We start from the raw sequence: 27,464 nt of genomic DNA on the forward strand, positions 1-27,464 counted from the left end.
AGTCATTGAACCACATCTCTATGGTTCGATGGAGGTGGTCAAATGCCATTTTTAAGGAGAAAGAGTTGAGCCGTTCACTCGTTAATTGCTTCAGGTCGGTTCCTGTCGCTGCCCAGTAAGAAGCCACTGGCCTCCCTGTTAGGAGAGATATCCAAAATGACTTCTTGTAGTTGCGTATCAGCAGGTAAAATAGGTCACCTGTCTTGTCTGACTCCTTCAGGAGGCTACAAGGTTGTTGTTAAGTCGCTGTTTGGCCTCAGCACCAACTCATTCTCATTTAGAATCACTATATCAGTCCAAAGTATACACTACCAACTGCTGGCCATGTGGCTCTCAGGAATATTAAAGGAGACTTGAGCAGGATGAGGCCGGTCATTACTGCGACGGAGCCGCCTTAAAAACCTTGCTTTAGTGCGATGGTTTACTCAGACCACAGGTGGCACAGAGAGCAAAAGATATTTATCAGCCAGGTCAGAACGTTTTTTGGACTTTGTGCACGGTCACTGGTAATGATAAGGCAGAATGGTTGAAATCGCCAAATTACGGTGACATTTTGGCTCCACTTTAAGAAAAAAACAAACTGCAAGCTCTCCTCTGTCCCATTTCCTTTCCATTCTAAGCCTTGTGGGACACCATGAATCCTGCTGTACATCAGTGGAATTTTCTGTTAAACCAACCAAGTATTGCTGCTGGAAATGTCTGACAGAAAGTGTAGCTTAGTGCTTTGTGTCAAGTTTGGTCTTATCAAAACTCCTGGGGAAAAATGGCTGTCTTTTACGAAAGAAAGTTGCTCCCTGTAAAGTTTTTCTTACTTTTAAGAGTGAGGCCGCTTTAGGATCTCACATTGTCAATAGTTCTGATGCCGATTGGATTGTGAGACTTTATCATTTATTAATCGTTTTCAGCTTTTCAGAATGCCGTTCTTTGAGAAGACCTTACTTTACCCCTGACTGCATCACGCTATCATTTCAGAATACTTTGTTTTTTTTCAAAGAAATGACTATATTCCTCTAACTCTACCGGTTGTGTCACTGATTATATGTGGTTCTTGCTAAATTTGAAAGAATTGTGAATATAATGATAATATTTTTGAACTTTTGTTTATAATAAGGCCTCAGATCTGAATAAAATTTCAAACTTGTTCACAATCCATGTCATTAACATGTTTTATTGCATACCATGTTTTTCTTTCTTCTTTATTTTTTGTGGTATTATTTGGCAGAAGTCACTCATAGCGCTTGCAGTGGGCAAAGCATACAAGCACACATTCAAAATAAAAGCGCTGGTATCAATTTTAAGGAGGATGCCCACAGCAGGACCACTTCCTGAGATTTAATAAAGACAAAAAATAAATCCAACCAGCTCAAATGTTTGTATACCTTTTAGAAAGGGTCTTTTTTTTAGTCTTTTCAACTTAAAAGCCTCACGTGTTATACTAGAACCAACCAGCAGAGGGCCCCTGCTGAGGATTCCCCATCAATTTCACAGGATTGGAAGAAGCTCTCATTCAGTGCCAACGCGGAATCAGGTCACCCTGTCTCAATCCCAGCCTGTAGCATCCCAGCATGACATAATAACTGTCACACTACCAGTGGACGGTGCGCTACTTATTTTGACACTTCTAAAATTTCTGTGAGAGATTTGGGTCGTGGGGTAGGGGTGGTGCTGACCAAGCCTGTGGCTCTTCATAATCCCAGGTTACAATCTTAGCCAACAGCTGTTTGAACTACAACGATGACCTAAATATGATCTGATTCATTCAGGGCTAATAGGTTTTGTCCGTTCCCTGCACCACACACTCACATGGAGCTTTCTGTTTGTGTGAAAATGGGATTTGTGAACAAGCTGTAACGGCACAGAGACATAAGCCTGTAATGACTCTAAAAACTGCATTCTGTTATTCCACAGAAACCTTTAAAAAAGTTGACTGACTGACAAAAGACAAACACAAAAGTCTAATGTAAATGAATTTGGCTTTTATTCATGGCAAGTTAACCTCGGTTGACTCGTGACAAACTGCAAACGGCTCTGCCAGCAAAAATCCATTTTCATATAAAACATGTTAATGTTAAATATGCTAATCCTGGAGCCACTTAGAGTTTCTGAAGTGTAGAGTTCAAGTAAATGTGCAGCTCGCTCCTCTTTTGTCATGTTCAAATTATTTCCTCTGGGCAGTATCTAAGCAGATTGCCACTCTGAAGTCAATGAAGTTTATTTGAAGAAACGATTTGGCTGTGCAGTGCCCTTGTAACCCCTTAGCAACTCATCACCATGTATATTAGACACACGCTCTTGGATAGCACTTAAGCCCCAATCGCCATGAGGAGTTAGGAGCGTGAAATTGTGCTCTTGAAATTCCAGACAATGTTATATCACTGCGCTCCCCGTGGCTCTGTGGGTTTAAATCACGGTTATTTTTCACCCCATTATTTTTCACTGTTTTAATGTCATAGCAGGAAACTGACCTCTCTGCTCTATAATGGGTTGGCTGTTTTTATGATCAGAGTGGCCACGTGTTACACGTCATCACTTCAGGCTCTCCTTTGTATGTCAAAACTTGCATGTAGTGTTTTGTTGTTTTTCTCCCCCTGAGCGGAGCCCCTAAAAATGCTATGGAGATCAAAAAGAAGACTGAGATTACTTTTCTAGCACTACATGGCTGAGGCATTTATAAATCATCAATAAGGCTAGGTTAATTGAGTCCACGGTCACTGTTAGTAGAAACTTTATTTCATTCGCAACATCCACACCTTGTGCACACGACTCATTCCCAGTCACTACGTGAAGTTAAGCTATGATCTGTGTTAACCCTTTAAAGCCTGGGCCATGAAATAATTACCAGAAAATTCTTTTTTTTAACTGACTGTTTAGTTTCTGATTGAATAAAAAATACATGTATACATTAATTTGCACATAATTGCTACATCAGGCATTGGTTTTTTGTTTTTTTGCAATTTGCATTACTTTAAAAATGTGCAATTTATGTACGTTTTTTTTTGGGGGGGGGGGATATCACACTGAGAGAAGCACGGTGGCACAGTGGTTAGCACTGTTGCCTCACAGCAAGAAGGTCATGAGTTCAATTCCACCATCAGGCCAGCAGGGTATTTCTGTGTGGAGTTTGCGTGGGTTCTCCCCGGGTATTGTGGCTTCCTCCCCCAGTCCAAAGACATGCACTTTGTGGGGATAGGTTAAATAAAAAATCTAAATTGCCCATCGGTGTGAATGTGAGTGCGAATGGTCGTCTGTCCCTGTGTGTTAGACTGGCGACCTGTCCAGGGTGTACCCCGCCTCTCGCCCTATGACAGCTGGGATAGGCTCCAGCAACCCTGGAAAGGATAAGCGGAAGCGAATAAATGGATATCGCACTGATAAACATGATATAATAAACATGATACACTTGGCTTTAAAGGGTTAATTGGGTTATGAAGGGTAAATGCGCAGGAAGTAATCTAAAAATTTCTTCCCAACCTGTCAGATTCAAAAGCTATACATTTCAGTCTTCACCCTTAATTGAAAAATGTCATCAAAAGCATTTAAATTTCTCTCTCTACATATAAAATATATACGTTAAATACATTCAGGGTTTGTCACTGTAAAGCAAAAGAAGAAAGCATCTAAAATATTGTCAGGCAGACGTCACGAGATTCATTACAAATCTTGCTTTGCTTTCTCAGCCAGTAATGACGAGATCATTATTACTCCTCGCCGAATGACTTAAAAGATATATTTTTTAATAAACTGCTTTTAATTAACACATTTTTTTCTGCGGTAGGTTTCAGTTTCAGAGTGTGTGTTACTGTCTTCTGCTTCAACACAGTGCAACGTACTACAAAAACACCGGCGTAATGAGCACCCAAGGCATAAGAAAATATAGGCCCGGCCATCCGTTAAAAAGCAATAAATATGAAAAATAAATTAGCTTAAAAACATTTCAAGTATCAAATCCCCTGGGTATTCGCTGTTTGACGTCAGCGTCGTGCACTTCTAATGCTGTCGCTATAGAGACAGCCGTTTTTAAAGAGGTCGGTCAGCATCCAAACATTGCTGGTAATTCTGAGCTCACCCTGTGCACCTAACTGTGTAAAGCTGAAAACCATAAACGCCAGATCTGTCGGACACCTTGGCCCGTATGTTTTTTTGTTGTTTGGAGGGGGGTGGGGGGTTTAGTGTACACGATATCCTCTGAGGTAATGATATTATTTCCTTTTCCCAGTAGCAATATGTCTCCTCGTTGCAGCCTCCAGCCTCTTTCTCTCCGCTTCCTCGGCTTTTTTCCTTTCTTCCTTTAGCTCCTTGTATCGCCACTTTGGAACCTGCAGAAAGTTCCCCCCTCCATCTTTGGAGCTGCTCTTCCTCCGAACCTGTGCCGGCTCATAAGTGGACGATGGGGCCTTGGACACTCTCACCTTGGGTATGGTGAAGCCTGGCCTCACACTGCTCCTCCTCAGCACCATGTGCATGGGCAACAAGCTGGTTCTCCGTAGCTCCATCGCTTGGTTATAAGACACCAAACCCAAGCTGGAGCTCCTGTGCCGAGGCACCAGGCTCTGAGCCTGAAGGCTGGCCCGGCGATCTGCTGAGTTCTTGGTCACCAGAGTCACGCGGGAGTTCTCAAAGAGTCTGAGATGGCTGTCCACCCTGTCAGGGTTGATGGAGCGAAGCTCCTTGGCGCGCTGCTGGCGAATGATCTCTGGGACCGCATAGCGCCGTTTGCCCACACCCGGAGGACTGTCAGGACACACCTGAAACAAAACCAGCAGAGTCTGATTGGTACTGATATCAGCAGCATTGCAGCAGCAATACTGGTGACTCTGGATGTCAATCATGCCTTTGTTTTCGGTATTGCAGACAGTTAATCTCACACGAATAACCTTCTTAGCGGATAAGGCTGGTGTTAATCATTTCCTTTAATTATTATGAACTAATCCTAAGGGAAATCACAGAATTGGTTGATATAATAAATGATAAATTAGTGCCACATTTTAAGTGTTATTACCATAATATGATCATTAACGTATAAGCACGAGTTTTATACTATACGGTGACAAAATAACTTTACCATTTGACTTTATGATTTCAAAAGCCAAGTCTGTGGAAGATTGTTTTCATACTGTTCAAAAACATTTGGCTTCATCTGAAGATAAGAAAAACAGTTTTGGTATCTCAAAGTTTGCCGAGTATAAGCACACATCATTGAATAACACAGAGAGCAACCTTACCACAGAGTGTTTATACTCATTCAATACCTCAGCTGAGGCTGTGATTGAGAAATACTTGTTGTGAGGAAGGCTGAAGAGGATTAATAAATAAATCAATAAATAGAATAAATAAATTCTAGAGCTTAGTCACTCACTGTGCGGCATGCCACAGCGATGAAAGGGCTCCTAATGCCAGTCGTAATAGAAACCATGTGGTCGATGGCGCCTTCATCCTCCGGGTTGGTGACATTTGCGATGTTGAAGATGTTGCGCATGGTGTCCGACAAGCGTTTCAAACAGCCGCGTGGCTCCTGGGATTTGGCCACCAGTGATGCCAGCGGGCGCCACTCTAGACTGGGAGAGCAATACTGACATCAGTTCATGTACCGACAGACGAAAAGGCATTTGTGTTGTGTTTTTTGTGTTGAATGTGTAATATTGTATGTTCTGTTCTTTTTAATGAGTCAGTGGTAACTTGCACTGACCTTTCTCAAGCAAGGCTTGTCTAGAAACACTAATGATGGCTACATAATCTGAAGCAGAGTCACAATTATTTATTTGCTACACAGCCTGCTATCAGGGCGAGATGATGTAAACAGAAAGCTCAGAAAGCTGCTTTTGTGGAGAGGATGCAAAGAAAAGGAGGACAGCAGGTACCTCATAATTGCACACAGCTTTTCATAACTCCATGTAAAGATAACAAGTGAGCAGGGCAGTAAATTCAACAAAGGGTCAGCGATTTTTTCTTCTCTTGGAAATCAGTTTAGAAAATGCCATCATAAACAAGGACTTGCACATCTTAGACAGCTAGCTGTGAATTGTACCTGTATGTATCACAGTACTGGTGTGGACAAGGCCGTTCTATTAAGCGCGTCATCACCCATGCAGTTTCATAACGGCCTGTAAACAAGGCCCAGTCCCTGGCAGTCAGTTGGCGGCCAAAGTCTTTTGCATTCAGGGCAGCTCCTGATGGACACAAAGAAGACAGGAAAAAGTTTAATTTGTGGATACACAAGCATGTAAGCTCAAAGATAACAAGGTGGGGACAGAGTGAGTTTGTGGCTAAAAGCTGTCTCGCTATGCTCACTGCAACTTGTGTACTCAGCACTCTCACAGGGTCAGTTAGCAGATTTGTGTAAATGCGTAAGAAGTCCATTATTTGGAAAAAAAAAAAATACGTTGAAATTAAATCCATCCTGACATTTAAACCTCCTGCTGTTATGCTTTGGCATCAAACCTCAACATAAATCCTAGTTATGACTAAAAAATAAATAAATAAATTACTGTCTACGTATTCAAATTGTCCATCTGTTCGCCAAATTTCTGAAAATAACATTTTCTGCAGTTATAATCTAACCCATTCCAAGTATTGCACTGCTACAGAGTTTCGTGCATTTAATTTAATTAAACGCATTTCCTTACCTGCCAACATGAGCGAGCGCACGCACTCCACCCTGCCCTGCATGGCGGCTTTCATTAGGGCGGTGAAGCCGTGACAGTTTCTTCTCTCTATATCCAACCCAGAGTAGTAGTTCAGCAGATAGTTGGTGATTGTTATGTGGCCTAGAGTAACAGAGAGACGGAAAATAGTTACTGTTGGTCGGACAGAGGTGCTAAATACTGCAGATCCTGCAATGGCCACTCGAGGCTGGCTATAAAACCGAGGCAATTCCTAAAGACTTCTGCATTAAAATGTCTTTACAGCAGATACAGAATTACAACCTGGTCTCTAGCTAGGCATTTCAGTCTGCAAGTAAAAGTTTACTGGTTCGATTCAGCCAGAGACACAGCTCCCTTTTGCATTATGAAGGGCATTTGATGTAAAACTGCTAAATGTGTAAACATGCAGAGTTACCCCCTTGTAGCAAGTCGAAAGTAGCTTCTAAAGTTCTGATTGACCGCCATGTTTTGACAGCCAGCTCAGCTGATCAGAGTCACTAGTCCTCAACTTTTATTTAGAGGTTGTTGATATAATTCCCTAACAAATAACACAGCTTGCTGAGCAGTTCATTATAGTAACAGACCATCCAATATATATGTTCTTAAGTTTTTGTAAGTGAAATTCAAGTATTAATATATATGTTACTAGTTATGCAGGTATCTGCATCTGGTACAGTCTAAGTAGGTCGGTAGCCTTCAATATCAAAAGAGCCATTTTAGCTCCACCTACCCAACAATGGGAGGAAAAGAGCAGGAAACGAAGGTGACGGGGACAGGGGGGCAGATTACAGATATAACTGAAAGAGGACAAATTAATACATACTGTATATGTATTAATAGGGTTATGGTTAACCCTAATTCTAACCCGTGGCTTGCGAGCTGAGCCGCAGTTTGCTGACCTCTTGCCTTGGTGCAGGGATGCCGCTTTCCTACCTAGATGGCTAGCATTAACTGAAACTAATGTGCTGAAAACTCTACAACCTCTCATGCAAATATGGCTACTCATGGCACCAAAAAATTAGGATAGGCGTTGACAAAAATGCCAAACTTTAGAGGCTTCAGAATCATAGTTTAAAAACCACTGGGTGTCATGGTGGCTACATCCATCTTCTATTTACAGTCTATATTTAAAGTAAATGAGTAAAATGAGCAGCCCTGCTACAACACTATAAGAAAATGCCTTGAAAATCAGTTTCCCATCATGCATTCACACTTGCTAACAATATTTTTGAAGGAAATCATTGATATCATACGACTGGTCAAACAACATAGTCAGTGGCTCTATGTTCAAACACAAGTTTGAACATAGAGCCAGTTCAAACTTGTGTTTTTCTGGTGCTCATATGTGCGTTCATCTGTATCAGCATATTGTGTGTGTGTGTGTGTGTGTGTGTTTGTGCGTGTGTACAGTATTTGTTTCTGTACATGTAAGAGTCTAGCAAGACTGTGAATCAGCCTGTCAGTGTGTGTATTTGACTACTGCGAGCTGTGATTATATGGTTATGTGTTACCTGCTTGCGCAGCAGTGATCAGAGCCGTGTTTCCCTCGCTGTCCTGCCAGTTGACATCTAGGTACGGACACTGAGACAGCGCTATGACGACATCCACGTAACCTTGGTAGCACGCAACCAGTAGTCCTATCTGAGACGAAAAAGTGACAGGGCAGGAAAAAGAGATAGAACAGTTGAAAAAAAAAGAGAAGGGAGATATATATATATAAGGTTAGAATCAGCAAAATCGCTAAGGTGAACGAAAAAGAAGGTGAAGCAAAACTGCAATAAAGTGCTGACATATACGAAACAGTCTGCAGAAAAATGCCATCAAGGCAGCGCCGGTAAAAATCCACAAGACCAGTGAACCTGTGTGCAGTTCCCAAAACTAATATCTGTGATTAAACATGACATCTGTTGTGTTTTCGCTGAGAAACCTTAAACTCAAAAAAGCTATCTTCCTGTCTGATGTTGTTGTGTACTTTTTCGTGGATGTGTTTTTCTGCCAGAATAGTTGCTCTTTTATATGTGTGTGGACAAATGTGTAAAGGTTAGTCTGTGGGTGAAACTCTATGAGGCCTGGTGAGTGTTTGACACTGGAAAACTCCAGCAAAAGTTGTGTACTTTCTGGAAGGTGCACACTTCCTTGGCCAAGACAAACAAGTTGACTGAGCGAGCAGAATTCAGGAACTCAGCGTTCTCAGGTGATGTATCTTCACAGATATACAGGCAATACTTTATATGTAGCCAGACAGACAGACAGATAGATGCTGAATATAAAATAATAAATAAATCTAATAATATTATATACAACATATATGACACTTCATTAGTTACATTTATTCAACTTCTCATAAATACAAATATCTAATCAGGCAATCACTGAGCAGCAACTCAGCACACTTAGGGAATAGCGAATACGGTGAAGTCGACATTCTGAAGTTCAAACCAAGCATCAGAATGGGGAAGAAAGGTGACTTAAGAGACTTTGAACATGGCATGGTTGTTGGTGCCAGATGGGCTGGTCTGAGTGTTTCAGAAACTGCTGATAAACTGTGATTTTCCTGCACAACCACCTTCAGCGCTTACAAAGAATGATCCCAAAAAAGAAAATATCTCACGAGAGCCAGTTCTGAGGGCCAAAATGCCTTGTTGACGCCAGAGGTCAGAGGAAAATGACAAGACTTCTTCTCATAAGCCAGCTTACAAATATAATTATAAGAATGCAACAGTAACACAAATAAACACATCTCAGAACGCACAACAGATGAAACCTTGAAGGAGCTGGGCTATAGCAGCACAAGACCACACTGGGTGCCACAGCTGTCAGCTAACAACAAGTTTGTTGAGTAAGAAGAAGAAAAAAAACAAAATAATTGTGCGCAACTAGAAATCCGTGTAGCCTGATTATAGGCAATCCAGATGAGCAAGGAGAAGAAACAAAGGGGGCATTCTCTGAATTCTGAATTTGGAGCTGACAGGCAAACAACATGTTCATTACTTAACAAGCTACCAGACCCTACCCGGACTTTAAATCTAAATAAACTATCTAAATATGCTGTATTAAAGCCAGGAGTGCTAAAAAGAACAAGTCACACCTACTCCTTGTCATGTTTCAGCTGCACGTTGCACATGTATTCTGCTACAGGTTTATACACTGAGTAATACTGTAGTACTTTTTTGTTCTGTCTTGCATTTGCAGTAACACAAAATGTCAACTGTGCTAAAATAAAACGAGGTCAAGTTGACCACAAAGACTCGTATATCTCAACTTATACTACACATCATCAAGGTAACCCTATACTATTACCTTTCACACTCAATTTCTTTTAAAATGTGGTGTTCTCTTTATGACAGACCAGCCTGATGCTTTGCACCTTTTTGGCACAATACGTTTTTAATCTTGGTTTCCAAGCACACGGTGTTATTCCCCTAATTAATCTTTTCAGCTCTGGCATGAATGCAATCGAAAGTAATCTCAGTATGAAATCTTAAATATAAAAACAAATGAAGATCGGTACGGATAAGGCCCGAAGATTTATATAAACCTCTCAAATTTATGCATATTCATAGGCTGGTAATTATAGTCAAAACAGAAAAACTTCAAGAAAAATCACAGTGTTTCATTTTTTAAGTCGCGGAGTGTTTCAATTATCTCTAATTTAATAGGCTTCAACCGTATGTCTTTGCACCCAATAAATATAATGTTTTGATAAATCATTTAATTATAGCTTTTTGTCACAGTGCGGGTAGGATTGCTTAAGCATCGGCTTTATTTATGTTAATCAGACACATCACACTGAACACTGAGATTCCTATTAAAATATAGGAGACAAGCTTTTGGTTGAGGTTGAAGAGAGGTTCAATTATCCCTCGGATTTTACAGGACATGGACCTTAGCCGTATTAAACACTGAACTGTGAACTAAAACAAGTCAGTTGGAGACACAGTCACACTAATTTTGGCACATCTGAGAAAAACAGCTGACAAAGGTCCTGCAGAGTAACTACTGGACTGTCTCAGAGAAGTTCACTTACACTGGCACAGCTTCAAATAGTTCCCTCTGCTTAGACACTCTCACGTAGACCTTGTCTGTGTCTCTCACGCTTTCTCACATACGCAAACACACATTCTTGGCAGCCCTCCGGTTGTGATGTGATGTACTTTAGCAGCACGCCCTGCAGCATGTCTCGAGCAATCTAAATCTTCTGACTTTGTTTTTGTTTTGCTTGCGAACCTTTGTCACACACAGGTATAAACACATACAAGCTTCTTTATTTATCCCAACCGCCCGACGTACTTGTTACGTTCCTGTCATACACACTACTGCAATCAGTTATTTAATGCACGTTAATGGTAGCTGCTGACAATGATGGAGCGCAGCAACGTACAGATATATAGGCTGTATACCAGCATCAGACCAACCTCCCCCTCCTCGATTGTCATAAATGGGCAAATAATGACAGGAAACTGGGAAAATCTCCATCATGAGAAAAAAAAAGAATGTGATCAAAAGCATAGGTTTGCATCATTATAATCAATAATTCAATCAATCACTTCCAGTGACGGACGAGAATTAACGAGAATTCTCAGGGGGATTGGGTATTTTGTCTTTAGGGCAAATGAAGTTGCAGACCAGTTGCTGATGGACATCAACACATGTTCTCACTGTCCCCTGTGACATCACTCATTCTCATACTGACCTTTTCTTTTCAAGTAAAGTAATTGCATTGAATACATTGAAAATGTCTTAACTAATGCCAAATGTTACTATTTACTGTTAGGTTCTTCTGTGCACAGTCAAAACTGAAAGACGTTCCAAAGTAGGTTTAGTAGAAAGCACTTAAAAGTCATCCATCACTTCATAGCATTAACATGTTGGAGCATGAATGGTGTCAGGTTTATGTTGCATTCGGAAAATAATGGAAGCTAGCTAAAAAGGTCTTTCAAAAATATCATCAGCTGCTGAAATTATTAGGTCAAACAGGGTGCTCTTATATAATAAAACATAAATAAATGAATTTTCAGCAGAGACCATGTTGATCAAATGCGTGCACAGGTCTTAACAAGATTAGGCTGAAGAATTCTAGCATCACTCGATTTAAAACTTGCATCTTGCAATCAAGATTATAATGTGTATTCTGATGAGCGGGCACGCATACACACATACACTGGACTGCCTGGACTTAGATGACCACACACACACACACACACACTAACACACTAAGTAATCTGAGGAATATCCAGTGCTAGGAATAGAAAGGCTTAGCCTTATCAGTCAGAAAGACACGGAGACAGGGGGGAGGGAGAAACATAACCATGTATCTGCAGTTAATGTGGCAACACTCCAAAGACTGGTTCCAAAGAAGATGACACAATACGATGCAATACCCAGTGTAACCTTTAAAATTCCTTGATACACAATAAACATGTTTGCAGTAGTACCACGTTATCTTCACCGTGGATACGTTTTTTGATTTATGCTGGTCCTAAAAGAAAAGAGGAACTGCATCTTTTTAAGCAGCCAGTTATTAATTTTAGAGCTGCATAGTTTGTACGTAGTGAAAAAGTGTTGATAATCCAAAGAACGGCCGGTGTGTCCTGTGATTTCGATCACTCTGCAGTGGTGGAAAAGTTGGCACTCAAATAAAAGCCTTACTTAATACATATCAATATAAATAGGAAAGCATGTTTCCAATTAGAAACTTGCTAAAAAACAGCTCTCTTTCCGGTTGTATTGCTCTTTACCCTGGAGTGACTTAAAGGTGTATGTTCAAACACATGCCGCCTTCTTCAGCGAACTATTCTGACTACTTTCTGCACTTATGGAAGCCTAACTGTAGCAGACAGCCTGCATGTCTGCAGCCTGTGCAAACCACATGTGAATAAATCAAAATGAAAACATTCAATTCCTTTTTAACTTTACAGGAAACCTCAGTACACATGAGCCACATGCTAAAGACCACCCTCATTCACATCCGTCAGACACACCACGGGCACAGACATACCAGGCCATGTTTCTGTCAATATCGCCCCTGTTAAATGTCTTTCTGTCTGCAGCTGAGCGTTCACACAACTGTATCAAATCAGATGTGTATGACTGTCGCTTTGATTTTTCCACTCATCAGTATTTGCTAGCAGCGTCGAGCTCGCTACCATCTGCAGTGCCACATTTCTGTCTCTATCTGACTATGCTTCATTTAGTCTATCTGCCTGCCGGCTTGTTGGTCGATACGTGTGTTGGTCAGCTGTTCTTTCTGTTGGGCGACTTTGCTGGCTCTCTCAGCAGATGAAACATACCGTATCTGTCCTGGTTTGTCAACTGACCCCAATCTATTTGGAAATTTGGAATTATTATATTTGATCTGTGTATAAATCAGGTTGATAGGATTCTGTGCGTGTTTACTGAGTGCACATATGAGCATGACAAATTACCCAATTGATTGCGAGGGGAACACACAGTGTAGTAAACAGGGTCAGATGGGCTTTGAGGACAGAGCTGATACCTGAACGCTAGAAGAATTACCACTAATGTGTACCATGACCATATTATTCTTTTACTTTTAACATGAGAATGACGATAATTTGTTGACATTTAATCCATCACGTCAGCCACAATGTCGCAATGAGAGCATGGAGATTTTGATAAAGTGTGCTGCAATCATATCACTGGAAAATTGGATACACATTAAACACACATACTTGTCATTATGTTTATTCCTAAATTCAGAATGCAGACATTTAATTAAGTTTCAATATGTGCACTTGGCAGCAGAAAATGCAGTTTTATTGCTTTTCAAAGCCTGTGTTGACACCAAATGTGAGTTTTCACAAGAACTAAGAAGGCCTCCTAAACATGCTGGGAAATGAAAAACGGGCATCAAAAGTTAATTGTTTTATGACAGCAGTGGTTCTGAAGAAAAATATCCTTTAGAGGATAAGCCTTCTCATAACCTTCACAAGTTATTCTCATAACACCACAAAACATTTGACTAAAAGTGGAGGCTTCAAGTGTTCAGTGAATCAATGTTGTCAAATTCCCCTTGAATTCCTGAGGGGCCATATGAAACTTTTGTTCTCTTTCTCTTTTAACTACACTCTGGTTTTTAATCGTTTTACTGGAAAACATCCATGCTGCAGAAGTACCTGTTTGCACAACACAGAATCTCTCACAGTTTCTGGGCTACAAGTCTGCAGCAGACTTTGTACTCAGTGGTCCCCAACTTTTTTTGCGCCACGGACCAGTTTAATGTCCGACAATATTTTACCCGTAACAAATTTCCCACGTGTGGGACTAGTAAAGGTTATCTTAATCTTAATCTTATTTTCACAGACCGCCCTTTAAGGTGTCGTGGATAAATACAACAAAATAAAATGATACGACCAAGACAATAATAAACGCAAATTAATTGTGTAATTGTGTAACTTAGAAGCGTCCTCCTGAAATGCGGCAACAACATTGAGAGTAACATCCTCCTCTCTGCCCCTTCATACTCTCTGGTCGCTATTGTAACGAGCAAATATTTATTTCAAAATAAGACACACAACTACAACACAGGAAAAGACCCAAGGAAACCGAGTTAATGATAAAACCCCCAAAAACCATAAATTTCACACCCGAGCCTCAACTCTCAAGGCCCAGTAACCAAACGACACACGGACCGGTCCGGAGGTTGGGGACCGCTGCTCTAGCTTAGCTTTCCTTTTGGAGGGGACCAGAGGAAATGACCTGAAATAGTGACTAAACTAGGCAACATACACTCATACGTGCGTCTACGGAGCTTATCAAGTTTTGAAAAAACAGTATTCAGGTTATTACTAAAACCTGGTCTTTTCATATTGGCCTGATGTGTCTGTGCTTCAGTGATTCTAAGCCAGGGGTGGGCAATCTCAGTCCACGAGGGCCGGTGTCCCTGCAGGTTTTAGATCTCACCTTGGGTCAACACACCTGAATCACATGATTAGTTCGTTACCAGGCCTCTGGAGAACTTCAGGACTTGTTGAGGAGCTAATTTAGCCATTTAAATCCGCTGTGTTGGTTCGAGGACACATCTAAAACCTGCAGGGACACCGGCCCTCGTGGACTGAGATTGCCCACCCCTGCTCTAAGCTCTCTGTACTTAAACTACTTATGGACGCTAGATAACTATAATCTACCATCTTTTTAACATATTTGGACAAAAACTTTACCACAGTCCTTTTGATGGTCTAGATTAAGAATCTTTCGATAATAAATTTCTTTTTAAACTGATAATTAGTGACAGAGGAAGTGGCGTGTATGTTGTACTCAGACTAGGCCAGGGATGTAACAACCGCCTTTGTTTTACATGCCACTTGATGAAGCTATATTAAGACGCTGACATCTGTGTCAGGATGTGTTTCCAGTAGATGTGTTACCTAACCTGTATTGTGTCTCTGAGTATGTGCATATCCCCAAGGTCACAGGGCACGACAAAGCTAATGGTACATGCACAACCACACATCCTAGTCATCTGGAAGTCTCTTTTCCGATATCTCTCACTGCAGCTACACTCAAACACACACTAAATGCGAGCATGTGTCTTCCGTTTCAAAGTGCCTTGAGGACCTTTGACCTTTTCCCTGTTATATACTTTATAACATACACATATGTTCAGGTCACAAGGACTCCTTTCCATGTTCTCATGACTGGATGCACTATGTAAATGCAGAGAAATAAGGAGGGGTAGGAGATGATGAGAGACAGATGTTTAGAAAAAAGGGAGGTGAAATGTAAGAAGCGACAGATGGGGTCGGCCTCTAGGTCAAAGAAGCAGATTTGTGATATAAGACCACAAAAGCGCTCCTTATCTGAATCTACAGTGCTGTGAAACTTCATCCTCTCAGCTTAAACTAGCTGCAAACAGCCGAAAACTATGCTTATATATTTGGCTTTTTTCCTTGTGTAAAGATCTAGGCATGTGTGCTGCTTGGCACTGGGCTAAAGGGATTCTCCAACTTTCACTAAGTAAAGCCACAAAGACAATGGTGACTGACATGTGCTGCCTTACCCCACACTGAAGGCCAGCTCAATTACAATTATTGAAATGTCCTGATGAATAAATACAAGTATAGCATGCCATCACTGTGGATTTATCTCTTTGCCCTGGGCTGCAGCTGTTTGGCAGGACTGAAGCGATGCAGATTGATTCCACTGCAAATAGATGAAAACTAACATTCATTTTAGTTTATTAGGATCATTGATCAAAACCACTGAAGAGGACAATCTGGTTCACATAATTAACTGACATATAATTTGGTTTATGCTAGCGCTTAATTCTATAAGACATATTTGAAATGCAGCCAGCTGTAACGGAAATGGATCCAATCCTATTCTGAACTTTATGGTTTTAAAATGCATCCTGGTTCAGACTCTCATCTCATTGATATATATAATACGTTTACTCACAGACTCATACAAAATGAATCCACATATAAGTTAATGCATTTGAAGTAATAGTCGTTCACTGTCATGTGAAAAAGAAAGTGCACCCTCCTTCAGGACACAATAAAAAAAAATCATCTGGTCCTTAGCAGGTCGTAAAATCAGGTAAATATAACCTCCATAGTACATCAAAATATGACATATTACACTGTGTCAGCCAAAATACAAACGCAGTTCATGAAAAACAAAGTGCATCGTTATGTGAATTCAGAGCATAGGTCGACACTCGGTCCTGCTTATCAAATCCACTTGATTAACTGATCATTAGCACGTGTGAACACCTCTATAAAAGCACAGCTACAATTAGCATGTTAAATAGCAATGCAATTAGGAAAAGACTGAACAATTACAACTTGTTTGGAAAGGTTGCCAGGAGAAAGACCCTTTTTACTCTAAAAAGAAATGGCAGCACAGCTTAGGTTTGGGACTTATTTAAGACTTCGGACAGATAAGACCAAAGTGGAGATGTTTGACCATAATGAAGAGTGCTACATTTGAGGACCAAACATAGTGTGTCAGCACAAACGCCACATGTCAACTGTCAACCACATAGGGGGAGGTGTGATAATTTGGGTTTGTTTTGCAGCCCCAGGTCCTCGACATCTAGCAGTCAGTGCTAACTCTGTACACCAAAGTTCTCTAGATTCAAATCTGAGGCCGAGCGTCCGACAGCTAAAGCTTGGCGGAAACTGGGTCATGCAAAAGGCAACGATCCCAAGCACAGCAGCAAATCTGCAACAGCACAGCTGAAAAGAAAAGAATCAAGGTGTTGCAATGGCCCAGTCCAGACCTAGAGACACTAGTGTAACTTATAAAAGCTGCACACAAATGAATGCCTGCAAACCTCAATGAACCAAAGCAACGTTGTAAAGAAGAGTGGAGCAAAACTCCTTTACAGTGATTTGAGAGACTGATAAGGTCACACAGAAAAAACAATTTCTTCAAGCCATAGCTGGAAATTTGATATTACCAGATATTCTTGGGCTGTACTTAGTTTTTCACAGGTTTTTAATAAATAAATATAGACAATCTATAACATGTTCTTCTGACGCTATATTTTCTTAATGCCTGCTAAAGACCAGATGACTTTTGTTATGAAGGCCTGATACATAAAACCTTAGAAGCACTTTCTGTTTCACACATAAATACGCCTGCATGACCACACGCGCAGAAAGGAGTGGTGTGTTTCCTCAAAAATCACAAGAGCCTTCAGTGTTTTTTAAAGCGCCTGAGCATTCTAGCTCCTCATAAACTGAGATCTGTCATCACACACAGGCACACGCACAGAAACTCACACATAGAGGCCTTTCAGAAAGGCCTATCAGATAAAGGTGTGAGCTCATTATGAAAATAAACAAAGCAGAGGAAAAGTGCAAAAACAGCTGTCAGAAGTAAACTGCATGTAGGCCTAAGTCACAGAACTACAGAGACACTAATGTAAGCTACACTGACTTCCATATGACATGCATTACAAGTTGTAGAGGTCAAACCTTCCCGAAAATTGAAAATAGCTGAGTAAGCCAGAAAGCTCGGATTTAATTATTTCAGTCTGAAAATCTTTGACTGCATTTGTTGCACAAAGAATGGGCCTAAGATACTGTTAGATATAACTGGGAACTCCAAACATAAACCTTGTGAAACTGTTTCGAGATGCACGTTTTACAACAACTCTTGGTGTCACTGTGGAGGTGATCTAAAGCCACGTGTGTGAAGTTACTCGGAGTTTCTGTTGTGTGCTTCATACCCTGTTATTCCTGTCAGTCTCCTTGACCTCCTCCTCCTTCACACCATGCCGGATCATTATCCGGACTATGGCCGCGTTGTTGGTGCAGCACGCCTGGAAAAAAGACAGCGGCTCCGGGCTGTCCGGAGACGGGGAGCGCTCCGAGTCCGCGAACACATCATCCGGTGGATAGAAGGAGTCGTCCGACGCGATGCTCCGACAATCATCCAGGTCCTCAAAGTCAACTTCTTCGAACTCGTCATGGTCGTCCTCGCTTCCATCCTCAGTGTCCTCCTCACACGAGCCCAGGGAGTCCTCGTCCACATAGTGGGACAGAGGCTCCTCAGTTATGGTCGGGTGAACTTGGCGGATGTCTCCCCCGACTTTTTGCTGCTGCTGCTGCTGGAGCTGTCTGACTCGGACCGACGAGGCGCCTCCTCCATCCCTGTCGTCCGTGATCAGCACCATCTAAGCCCCGAGCCTAGGGTACCTAGGGTGGAGCGCAGCTTGGCAAAGGGCGCGCGAGCATCCAGACTGGCTGTCTCTCCACGACAACTAAACTAACGCGCGGGGAAAGTCCGTGAAATCGCCTGCGAGAGCCCAAATCACATAAAACACTTGATTCGTTTCCTCATTCTAATTAAAAAAATTACCCCACTTCTCAGTTTGGAGATTTGTGAGCCATAAAAAGTCCTGCGAAGTAAGCAAGTACGGAGTGCGTCCTCAAAACGAAACCACGTTGTGTTTTCGTTATGAGTTATCCGGCTCGAGGGTACCCGGAGACAGATACAATTTGGGTACTTTCAAAAAGTGTTGCTACAGCGAAAAAAAGGGAAAAACGGACTACAAGTGCAGGCACACAGGGACGTCCCACCTAGGGCGGAGAGAGGCAGCTGCATGTTAACCTACAGTCGCCTAATCCGATTAGAGGTGACTGGGACCTCTCTCTCTCTCTCACTCTGTGTGTGTGTGTGTGTGTGTGTGTGTGTGTGTGTGTGTGTGTGTGTGTGTGTGTTGGATTATACTGCTGGTTGTAGCCCTATAGGAAACAATATTCCGAGAATAGTATAATAATATGGATAATATATGGATTTTTGACTATGTTTGGGAATTAGCATAGTTAGTATTCAATTCTGGACTTTTAAGTGCAATACTAAAAAGATTGAAGTAAATATGAGATTGTATCTGACATGCATCTAGTTAATCCAGCAAACACTGAAGAAGCCCCTGATGTTAAAAGAAGGGCTACAATTTTAATGATCATATTTTCTACAGGTCAGAGATAATGTCTTTCTTTCTTTTCTTTTCTTTTTTTTAATCCTCAGCCACCTCTCTCTCTCTATATATATATATATGTCACTCTTTCTTATTTCCATGAGTCAGTCCAGATAATACAGACTTAGATTGGCCTTCATTACTCGGTACTAAACTACGGGCTTGTGTCTACGCTTTTGAGTAACCGCTTTCATCTCATGGAAACTTCACACTAATTTGGAAGGAAAATACATATCGTTCAGCTCTGGGCAAAGCAAAACGACTGACTGTGTGGGCTCAACACTGAAACCTTTTGTGTAAAAATAAGCAAAACCTTACCAAAAAAATCACTTAGTGTAACACTAATCCCATCTGTCATTACATATGTGGTGTCACCATTGTGGTTGGGTAAAAAGATTTAGAAGTTCTGAAAACCTCACATAGATGATGTTGCAGAAGCAATATCAGCTCACACTGTCTGCGCTAGTTCTCTACATCTGACCTCTGCTTGATTCTGATGACTGTTTCATTCGACTTTACACTGAAAGGCAGGATTTCTGGGAATTTTGTCTTAAACTCAAATTCTAAGATGTAGTGTAGTGTAGTATCCTTTTTTCTCTCAGTAACAATAACATCAATTTGCTGACATCATCTGCTTTGGAAAAGAATCAAGTGCATAACAGTCCCAGTGTGTCCCTATTATTATTATACCTTCATCTACGCCCAGCTGAGAGCTCTGCTCTCCCATGGCTCATCCATCTCTGTCGTATCACTCTGCTGCTGTGTGGGTATCAGTCACTGTTAGCACTTTCAGAGATATATATCTGTGAAATTTCACTTTCTGCTCAGGCAGCAGAGGACTCAAAGACACCAGAGCAATAGATCACAGACTCGAATGCCTCACCTCCAGCTTTGAGTTAGTTTAGATCTGTGGTGAAGCTGCAGCCTTTTTTATTTCCCGTTTTTATTTGATGTCATTTCACAGATTCACCAACTAATTTTCATAGATTTCAAACCAAGTCAGCTCACAATTGTGGAAACTTATTGGGAGAGGCCTAAAAGTGACATTGCAACATTATAATTACAAAAACTTGCTATATTGAGAGAAAGGGAAAAAACAACAATTTCACACAATTTCCCTGAAACTTATGTAAAAAGAACAAGAAAAATTCCATTACCTGCTGGACAAAAACAAACCCCACTGGTTTTTGGCTCAAAACAGTCAGTGCATGGTGGGAATCTGACTATCTGAGCACAGTGACTGACTAGACCAAAACACACATAAAACACAGAGCAGATATTCTACCAGTAAGAAGGTCAGAGGTTTAATCCCCGGCTCTTCAAGGCAAGATACTGAACCCTGCGCTTCCCCTGATGCGTCCATTGGAGTGCAACTTACATTAAAAGTGCTTCAGCATAGAAAGAAATGCTTGTGTGCGTGTGTGAATGAGGCTTGGCATAAGAAAACACTTTGAATGCTGAAATAGAGAAGAAATCCAATATATATGTACCAGTTTGTTTATATAAGTATCAGTTCATAGAGACTGGCCAACAAAGACAAAACTGGATCTCTAAAGATGACAGGTTAGGAAAGAGCCACACTCTGTGCAACAAAGCAGCACCTATGAAGACATTAGAACAAATGTAAGCTCAACGAATGGGATAAAATAATATCGCGGTTTATATGGGTTTGTTTTAAAACTTTACAACTACATAAGAAGGCGGGAGGATGGGTGTTGCCGTCACCAAAAAATTCTTTTCGGGTGCTCAGCTGAAGACTGTGGTCAATTAGTGTGATACAAGCTACCAAGCACAATGGAAGACTATTGAGGAGAGCATGTTTTCTTCTCCAATACAAGCTGTCTTGATGGATTCGAACATTCGAGAATGTATTGACAAGGTTTGCAACCCCTGGGTGTCATGTACACTTACTGTATGGAGAAAAGTCGTGAAAGAATTTAAATTGGAACGGGATTTGGCTTTATTTAAATGGTATGCATATGACTCTGACTTTGTCCCGAATAAATTGGACTCACATTTTAAAAGTTGGTCTGCTAAAGGGTTATCTACATTCAATAGTTTGATTAAGGATGGGAACTTAATTAGTTTTGACACACTGAAACAGAAATACAATCTAGAAAAACAGGATTTTTATCGATACTTGCAAATAAGACATTATATAAAGACAGCAATCGGTGTGATGTCAAACACTAATGTGGAATTGGTAACTCTGTTTAGACAGGCATATAGTGGGGATGTCGATACAAGACTCATTTCCTTTTTGTATAATTTTCTTATAAATAAGCTTCCCCACTCAACTGACTATGTGAAGATGTTATGGGAAAAGGAGGGAGGGGTGTGTGTTTCAAGGGAGGAATGGTCTCAGATGTGGGAACGGCAATGGAGGAGTACTTCCTCCAGCAGCTGGAGGGAATTTGGATGGAAGTCTATGATAAGGTTCTTTATTACTCCGTGTCAAAAGGCTCATTATGATGCAAATCCTCCTGTGTGCCGGAGAAACTGTGGACACCAACGAGCACATCACACCCATATTATGTGGGATTGTTCTTTGCTACGGACCTACTGGAAAGACATTCATGGTACACTACAAGGCATTTTTGACTGTACATTCCCTTTGGACATGAAGACAATCTTTTTTGGATGTATCACAGCAAATAGACACTCTCCAGTGTTAATTTAACACTGGAGAGTGTCTATATGGGTCCACACCTCTGAGTGTTAAATACAACACTGTTGAGTGTTAAATTAACACTTTTGACAGTGTTATATGTTTAAAAGTAACCTAGTCAGTTTTGAAGATTAACAAAGACTAACACTGAGCAGTGCTGATTTTCTAACACTGGAATATTTCTAACATTTTGAGTATAACTTTTAAGCTTAAATTTCAAAACTTACACTAACTACTGATCTTATCTATTTCTGATTTTATCTGTTTTGCTTTTATATACTGTTTTGTTTGTTTGTTAAGCTTAAATTTCAAAACTTACATTAACTACTGATTTTATCTACTGTTCTGATTTTATCTGTTTTGATTTTATATACTGTTTTGTTTGTTTGTTTGTTTGTTTGTTTGTTTGTTTGTTTGTTTGTTAAGTGGGTTTAGAGCTCTGGGTAGCTCCCCAGCTGGGTCTAGACTGGGTCTAGAGAGTATTTTAAATTCAGGGAATTTAAAATAGAAAGTAGCTCGTCCACAGAAGGACTGGTAGCTCCCCTTACGATAAGGGTTCAGATCGCGCGAACAGGTGTGAAATGTGTGTGTTTAGTTAGTTTGTTTGTTTGCTTGTTTTAATCAATTTTAAATCATGCTTTTTATTTGTTTTTGTTTCTAATGTCTCTGTAAAGCACTTTGAATCACCTTGTTGTTGAATTGTGCTATACAAATAAATTTGCCTTGCCTTGCCTTGCCTTGCCTTGCCTTGCCTTATTTTCCAGTGTTAGAAAATCAGCACTGCTCAGTGTTAGTCTTTGTTAATCTTCAAAACTGACTAGGTTACTTTTAAACATATAACACTGTCAAAAGTGTTAATTTAACACTCAACAGTGTTGTATTTAACACTCAGAGGTGTGGACCCATATAGACACTCTCCAGTGTTAATTTAACACTGGAGATTTTGCAGAATTGGTCTAAAAATGATACATGTCTGTTAAGAGCTTTACTTGTTGCAAGTAAGAAAGGTATAACTAAGAAATGGTCCTTGCAAGATATACTGACTTTGTCAATATGGTGGGAAATTACGCTAGAGATTTATAGGATGGAGGAGGTAACAGCTTATGTCAATGACAGGGTGTGTTGGTTCCGTTCGTGTTGGGATAAGTGGGTCTTATATGCCAATACCCATAAGCCGAATCTTCTTTTCAAAGCTTGAAATTACCAACCTAGCTAACTGGTCACTCCCGACTGTTCAGTGTTCCTTTTTTTTTTTTTTTTCGTTTTGTTTTGTTTTTCTCTTGTAAACTGTGTTGATTAATGCCTGTAATCACTTTCGTGAAGTAATAGTTTAGAAATAAAGAATTAAAAAAAAAAGAAAAAAAAGAACAAATGTAAGCTTCCATCCATCCATGTCTTGGAGGCAGCAGCCTAAGCAAGCAAGCCCAGACCTTCTGCCCTCCAGGTACCTCTACCAGCTTATGCAGCCAGCGGGGGGGGGGGGGGGGGGGGGGGCAGATAGTAGGAACAGACTCTTTTACTTCTCTTTTCCCCTGCTTCTCCTGCAATATTCCCAAATATCTAGTCTACTCTCATTTATAAAAAAGGGTGTGAACAAAATATTGGAACTACCTCTTATTGTAATGCAGCTGCAGTGTAATGCAAAGAGAGAAACTAACTATAAAGGGAAGTCCAGACACAGCTGAAATAACCACAGCTGAACAGTTATAACTGTCACAAAGGAGGCTTTATCACAGGCCTGTGGTGTCGGACCACAATCCTTTTAGCTAAGCAGAGCAAACCAACAGGCAATTGAGTGTTAATACTTCAAGTTGGATTCTGTTCCAGTCTTACATTTTGATCCATCCCTCAGCTGTAGTAGTGCTATTCAGTGCAATGTTCAGCAGAATAAAGCTCCCGTGAAAGCAACAATTTTCCTTTAGTAAAAAAGAAATTGGCTAGTATTGCTTGGCACTAAACTGGTCTTTCAGGGGATTAAACTCAATAACTAGAGCCCATTAAAGTGCAGGGATTCAAAGATGGCATGATATTACAAGTTCTTATGCGAAACAGTTTGCCTTATATTATTATTATTGTTGTTGTTGTCATTATTCAGCTTTATTTCCTGTGTTTGTTTTCTATCATGATATATAAATGATGGTTAGACAACTGTATTATAAAATCAAATAACCTGCTACAACATGCAAATCCCCACAGTGTCACTCTTCTCATTCTTCTCATTCAAAATGGAAGGGTACATTAACAAGGGTGATAATTTAGGATAGGAACTCTTTATCTCTTTCAAAGGGACATTTTATCATCAAGGCCTAGGACAGAAACACAGCTGTTGGGAAATTTATGTTTCAGATAAGGACACTTTACATTTGCAGACATACACTCTGTACTGTATATGTCCTACAGCATCCCACGGTGCAGGATTCTGCCTGATAACTGAGAACAGCCTCGTTGCAAATCAGACTTTGTTCATTATTGCACGAATGGAAAGTTGACAAAGTGATTGAACTTATTAAATCACCATGAAAATATGTATGTTGAACCACCACCAGTAAGGTGGCAAGTGTAATTTAAGCGACTTTTATTAAAAATAGCACAGTATTAAGTATGAATCAGGTCAATGGCTCATCACTGCTTGTAGTCATATTTATATCACATCGTGTTTATTGCACATCACATGCTTCACATGCACAGCTTTGGCTCAACCTTGGCTCAGAAGACAAACCATATTTTCTCTAACAGATCAGCTGACCTAAGGACTTCTGATAATGTGTGGATTTCATGAAAGTGTGAGTGTCTTACTGAGTCCTCGATCCACTGAATACATTTGGGTCCATACGTTTTTGGCATGACACAATGTTTGTCGTTTTGTCTGCTTACACCTCCTCAACCAATTTCTAAATCAAAAAATCAAGATGTGACTGAAGTGCTGACTTTCAGCTCAAATTCATGAAGCCGTTTTTTATGCAGTCATCATTTTCAGAGGCTCATAAGCAATTGAACAGTTCACTGACAAGTAGTTTTGTGGTATGGTGAGATGCTGATGCAAGTGAGGGTGGCCATCATTAGGCTGCAAAACTTAAATAAACATATCAGAGAGAGATAGCAAACTCTTTAGTGGCCTGAAAGACAGAAAACTATTAAAGTGGACGAACTCTGAATTACTTTGTTGGTTTCTTTCACATCTAGTCGAGAACACTGTTGAGGAGGTAAGACTATCACTGTCAGAGTCTTCAGTCAAAAGATGCTTTCATGAGTGGAAATACTTGTGGTTTGCAGAGCTGGCTTTTTACTTACTGAAGGCAGTGTGATCCACAAGCAGGCAGTTGCTGACAGAGCATCTCAAGCAAGGAAACACAGCATTTGGTTGTATGTGTGGGTTCTAGACTTCAAGCAGTCAAACAGTCACTTTTGAGCCTCTGATAATGGGGAGTTGTGTATACAAATAGCTGTAACTCTAAAATAAAACCAGAATGTCCTCACGGCATGTGTTTGAAATATGTCTTAACCTATAAGCAGAGTAATATTACTTAAAAAAAAAACATTACCATGGAATATTCTTCATGTAAAAAGGCATTTTCCGATAAGACGCGTGTACAGTGGGATGCAACCTTGTTAATAGTTAATAGTCATTATTTTCCTGTATAAATTGTTGGTTGTTAGATTAAAAAGTGTCAGTTAAATATATCATATTTACACACACACAGTGATATTTCCATCCATCCATCCATCCATCTTCATCCGCTTATCCGAGGTCGGGTCGCGGGGGTAGCAGCCTAAGCAAAGAGGTCCAGACCTCCCTCTCCCCAGCCACCTCCTCCAGCTTGTCCGGGGGAATACCAAGGCGTTCCCAGGCCAGCCGAGAGATATAATCTCTCCAGCGTGTCCTGGGTCTGCCCCGGGGCCTCCTCCCGGTGGGACATGCCTGGAACACCTCGCCCAGGAGGCGCCCAGGGGGCATCCTTGCCAGATGCCCGAACCACCTCAGCTGGCTCCTTTCGATGTGGAGCAGCAGCTGCTCTACTCTAAGCCCCTCCCGGATGGCCGAACTTCTCTCCCTATCTCTAAGGGAGAGGCCAGCCACCCTTCGGAGGAAGCTCATTTCCGCCGCTTGTATCCGCGATCTCGTTCTTTCGGTCACTACCCACAGCTCGTGGCCATAGGTGAGGGTAGGGACGTAGATCGACCGGTAAATTGAGAGCTTCGCTTTTACACTCAGCTCCCTCTTCACCACGACTGACCGGTGCAGCGTCCGCATTACTGCAGCCGCAGCCCCAATCCGTCTGTCGATCTCCAGCTCCCTTCTCCCATCACTCGCGAACAAGACCCCGAGATACTTGAACTCCTCCACTTGGGGCAGGAACTCATCCCCGACCCGGAGTGGGCACTCCACCCTTTTCCGGCTGAGAACCATGGCCTCAGATTTGGAGGTGCTGATCCTCATTCCCGCTGCGTTACACTCGGCTGCGAACCGTTCCAGTGCGAGCTGGAGGCCCTCACCCGATGAAGCCAACAGAACCACATCATCCGCAAAAATCAGAGATGAGATTCTGAGGCCACCAAAGCGAAAGCCCTCCGCCACTTGGCTGCGCCTAGAAATCCTGTCCATAAAAATTATGAACAGAACCGGAGACAAAGGGCAGCCCTGGCGGAGCCCATCACCCACCGGGAACGAGTCCGACTTATTGCCGGCAATGCGAACCAAGCTCTTGCAACGGTTGTATAGGGATTGAATGGCCCGTAGCAATGGGCCAGACACCCCATACTCGCGCAACACCTCCCACAGGACGCCCCGAGGGACACGGTCGAATGCCTTCTCCAGGTCCACAAAACACATGTAGACTGGTTGGGCAAACTCCCATGCACCCTCAAGTATCCTCGAGAGGACAAAGAGCTGGTCCAGTGTTCCGCGACCAGGACGAAAACCGCATTGTTCCTCCTGTATCCGAGGTTCGACTAGCGGACGAACCCTCCTCTCCAGCACCCTGGCATAGACTTTCCCGGGGAGGCTGAGGAGTGTGATCCCCCTGTAGTTGGAACACACCCTCCGGTCCCCCTTCTTGAAGATGGGGACCACCACCCCGGTCTGCCAGTCCACAGGTACTGCCCCTGATCTCCACGCAACATTGCAGAGACGTGTCAACCAAGACAGTCCTACAACGTCCAGAGCCTTCAGGAACTCGGGGCAGACCTCATCGACACCAGGGGCTCTGCCACCAAGGAGTTGTTTAACTGCCTCAGTGACCTCGCCCCCGGAAATTGGTGGGTCACACCCCTCATCCCCAGACTCTGCTTCCTCCCCGGAAGACGTGTCAGTGGGATTAAGGAGGTCCTCGAAGTATTCCTTCCACCGCCCGACAATTTTCTCAGTCGACGTCAACAGCGCTCCGCCAGCACTATACACAGTGCAGGTAGAGCACCGCTTTCCCCTCCTGAGACGCCTGACGGTTTGCCAGAATCTCTTCGAGGCAGTCCGAAAGTCTTTTTCCATGGCCTCTCCGAACTCCTCCCACACCCGAGTTTTTGCTTCAGCCACTGCCCGAGCCGCATTCCGCTTGGCCTGTCGATACCTGTCGGCTGCCTCCGGAGTCCCACAGGCTAACCAAGCCCGATAGGCCTCCTTCTTCAGCCTGGTGGCTCCCTTCACCTCTGGTGTCCACCATTTGGTTCGGGGATTACCACCACGGCAGGCACCAACCACCTTGCGGCC

The 27,464-nt window shown here is 41.8% G+C and overlaps 1 protein-coding gene across 1 annotated transcript; it reads right to left on the reverse strand.

Annotated features, from left to right (window-relative positions):
• Positions 1–3,302: 3,302 nt before the first annotated feature.
• ankrd33ba (ankyrin repeat domain 33ba) lies at positions 3,303–18,741 on the reverse strand. The gene is made up of 6 exons (XM_026180785.1): positions 17,839–18,741; positions 8,153–8,282; positions 6,624–6,764; positions 6,026–6,167; positions 5,357–5,555; positions 3,303–4,745 (listed from the first exon to the last, which is right to left on the reverse strand). The coding sequence occupies exons 1-6, from the start codon at positions 18,283–18,285 to the stop codon at positions 4,200–4,202; spliced, it is 1,605 nt and encodes a 534-aa protein (XP_026036570.1). The 5' UTR covers positions 18,286–18,741; the 3' UTR covers positions 3,303–4,199.
• Positions 18,742–27,464: the final 8,723 nt, after the last annotated feature.

Source organism: Astatotilapia calliptera, chromosome 9 (genome assembly GCF_900246225.1).
Source record: "Astatotilapia calliptera chromosome 9, fAstCal1.2, whole genome shotgun sequence".
Taxonomy (NCBI): Eukaryota; Metazoa; Chordata; class Actinopteri; order Cichliformes; family Cichlidae; genus Astatotilapia; species Astatotilapia calliptera.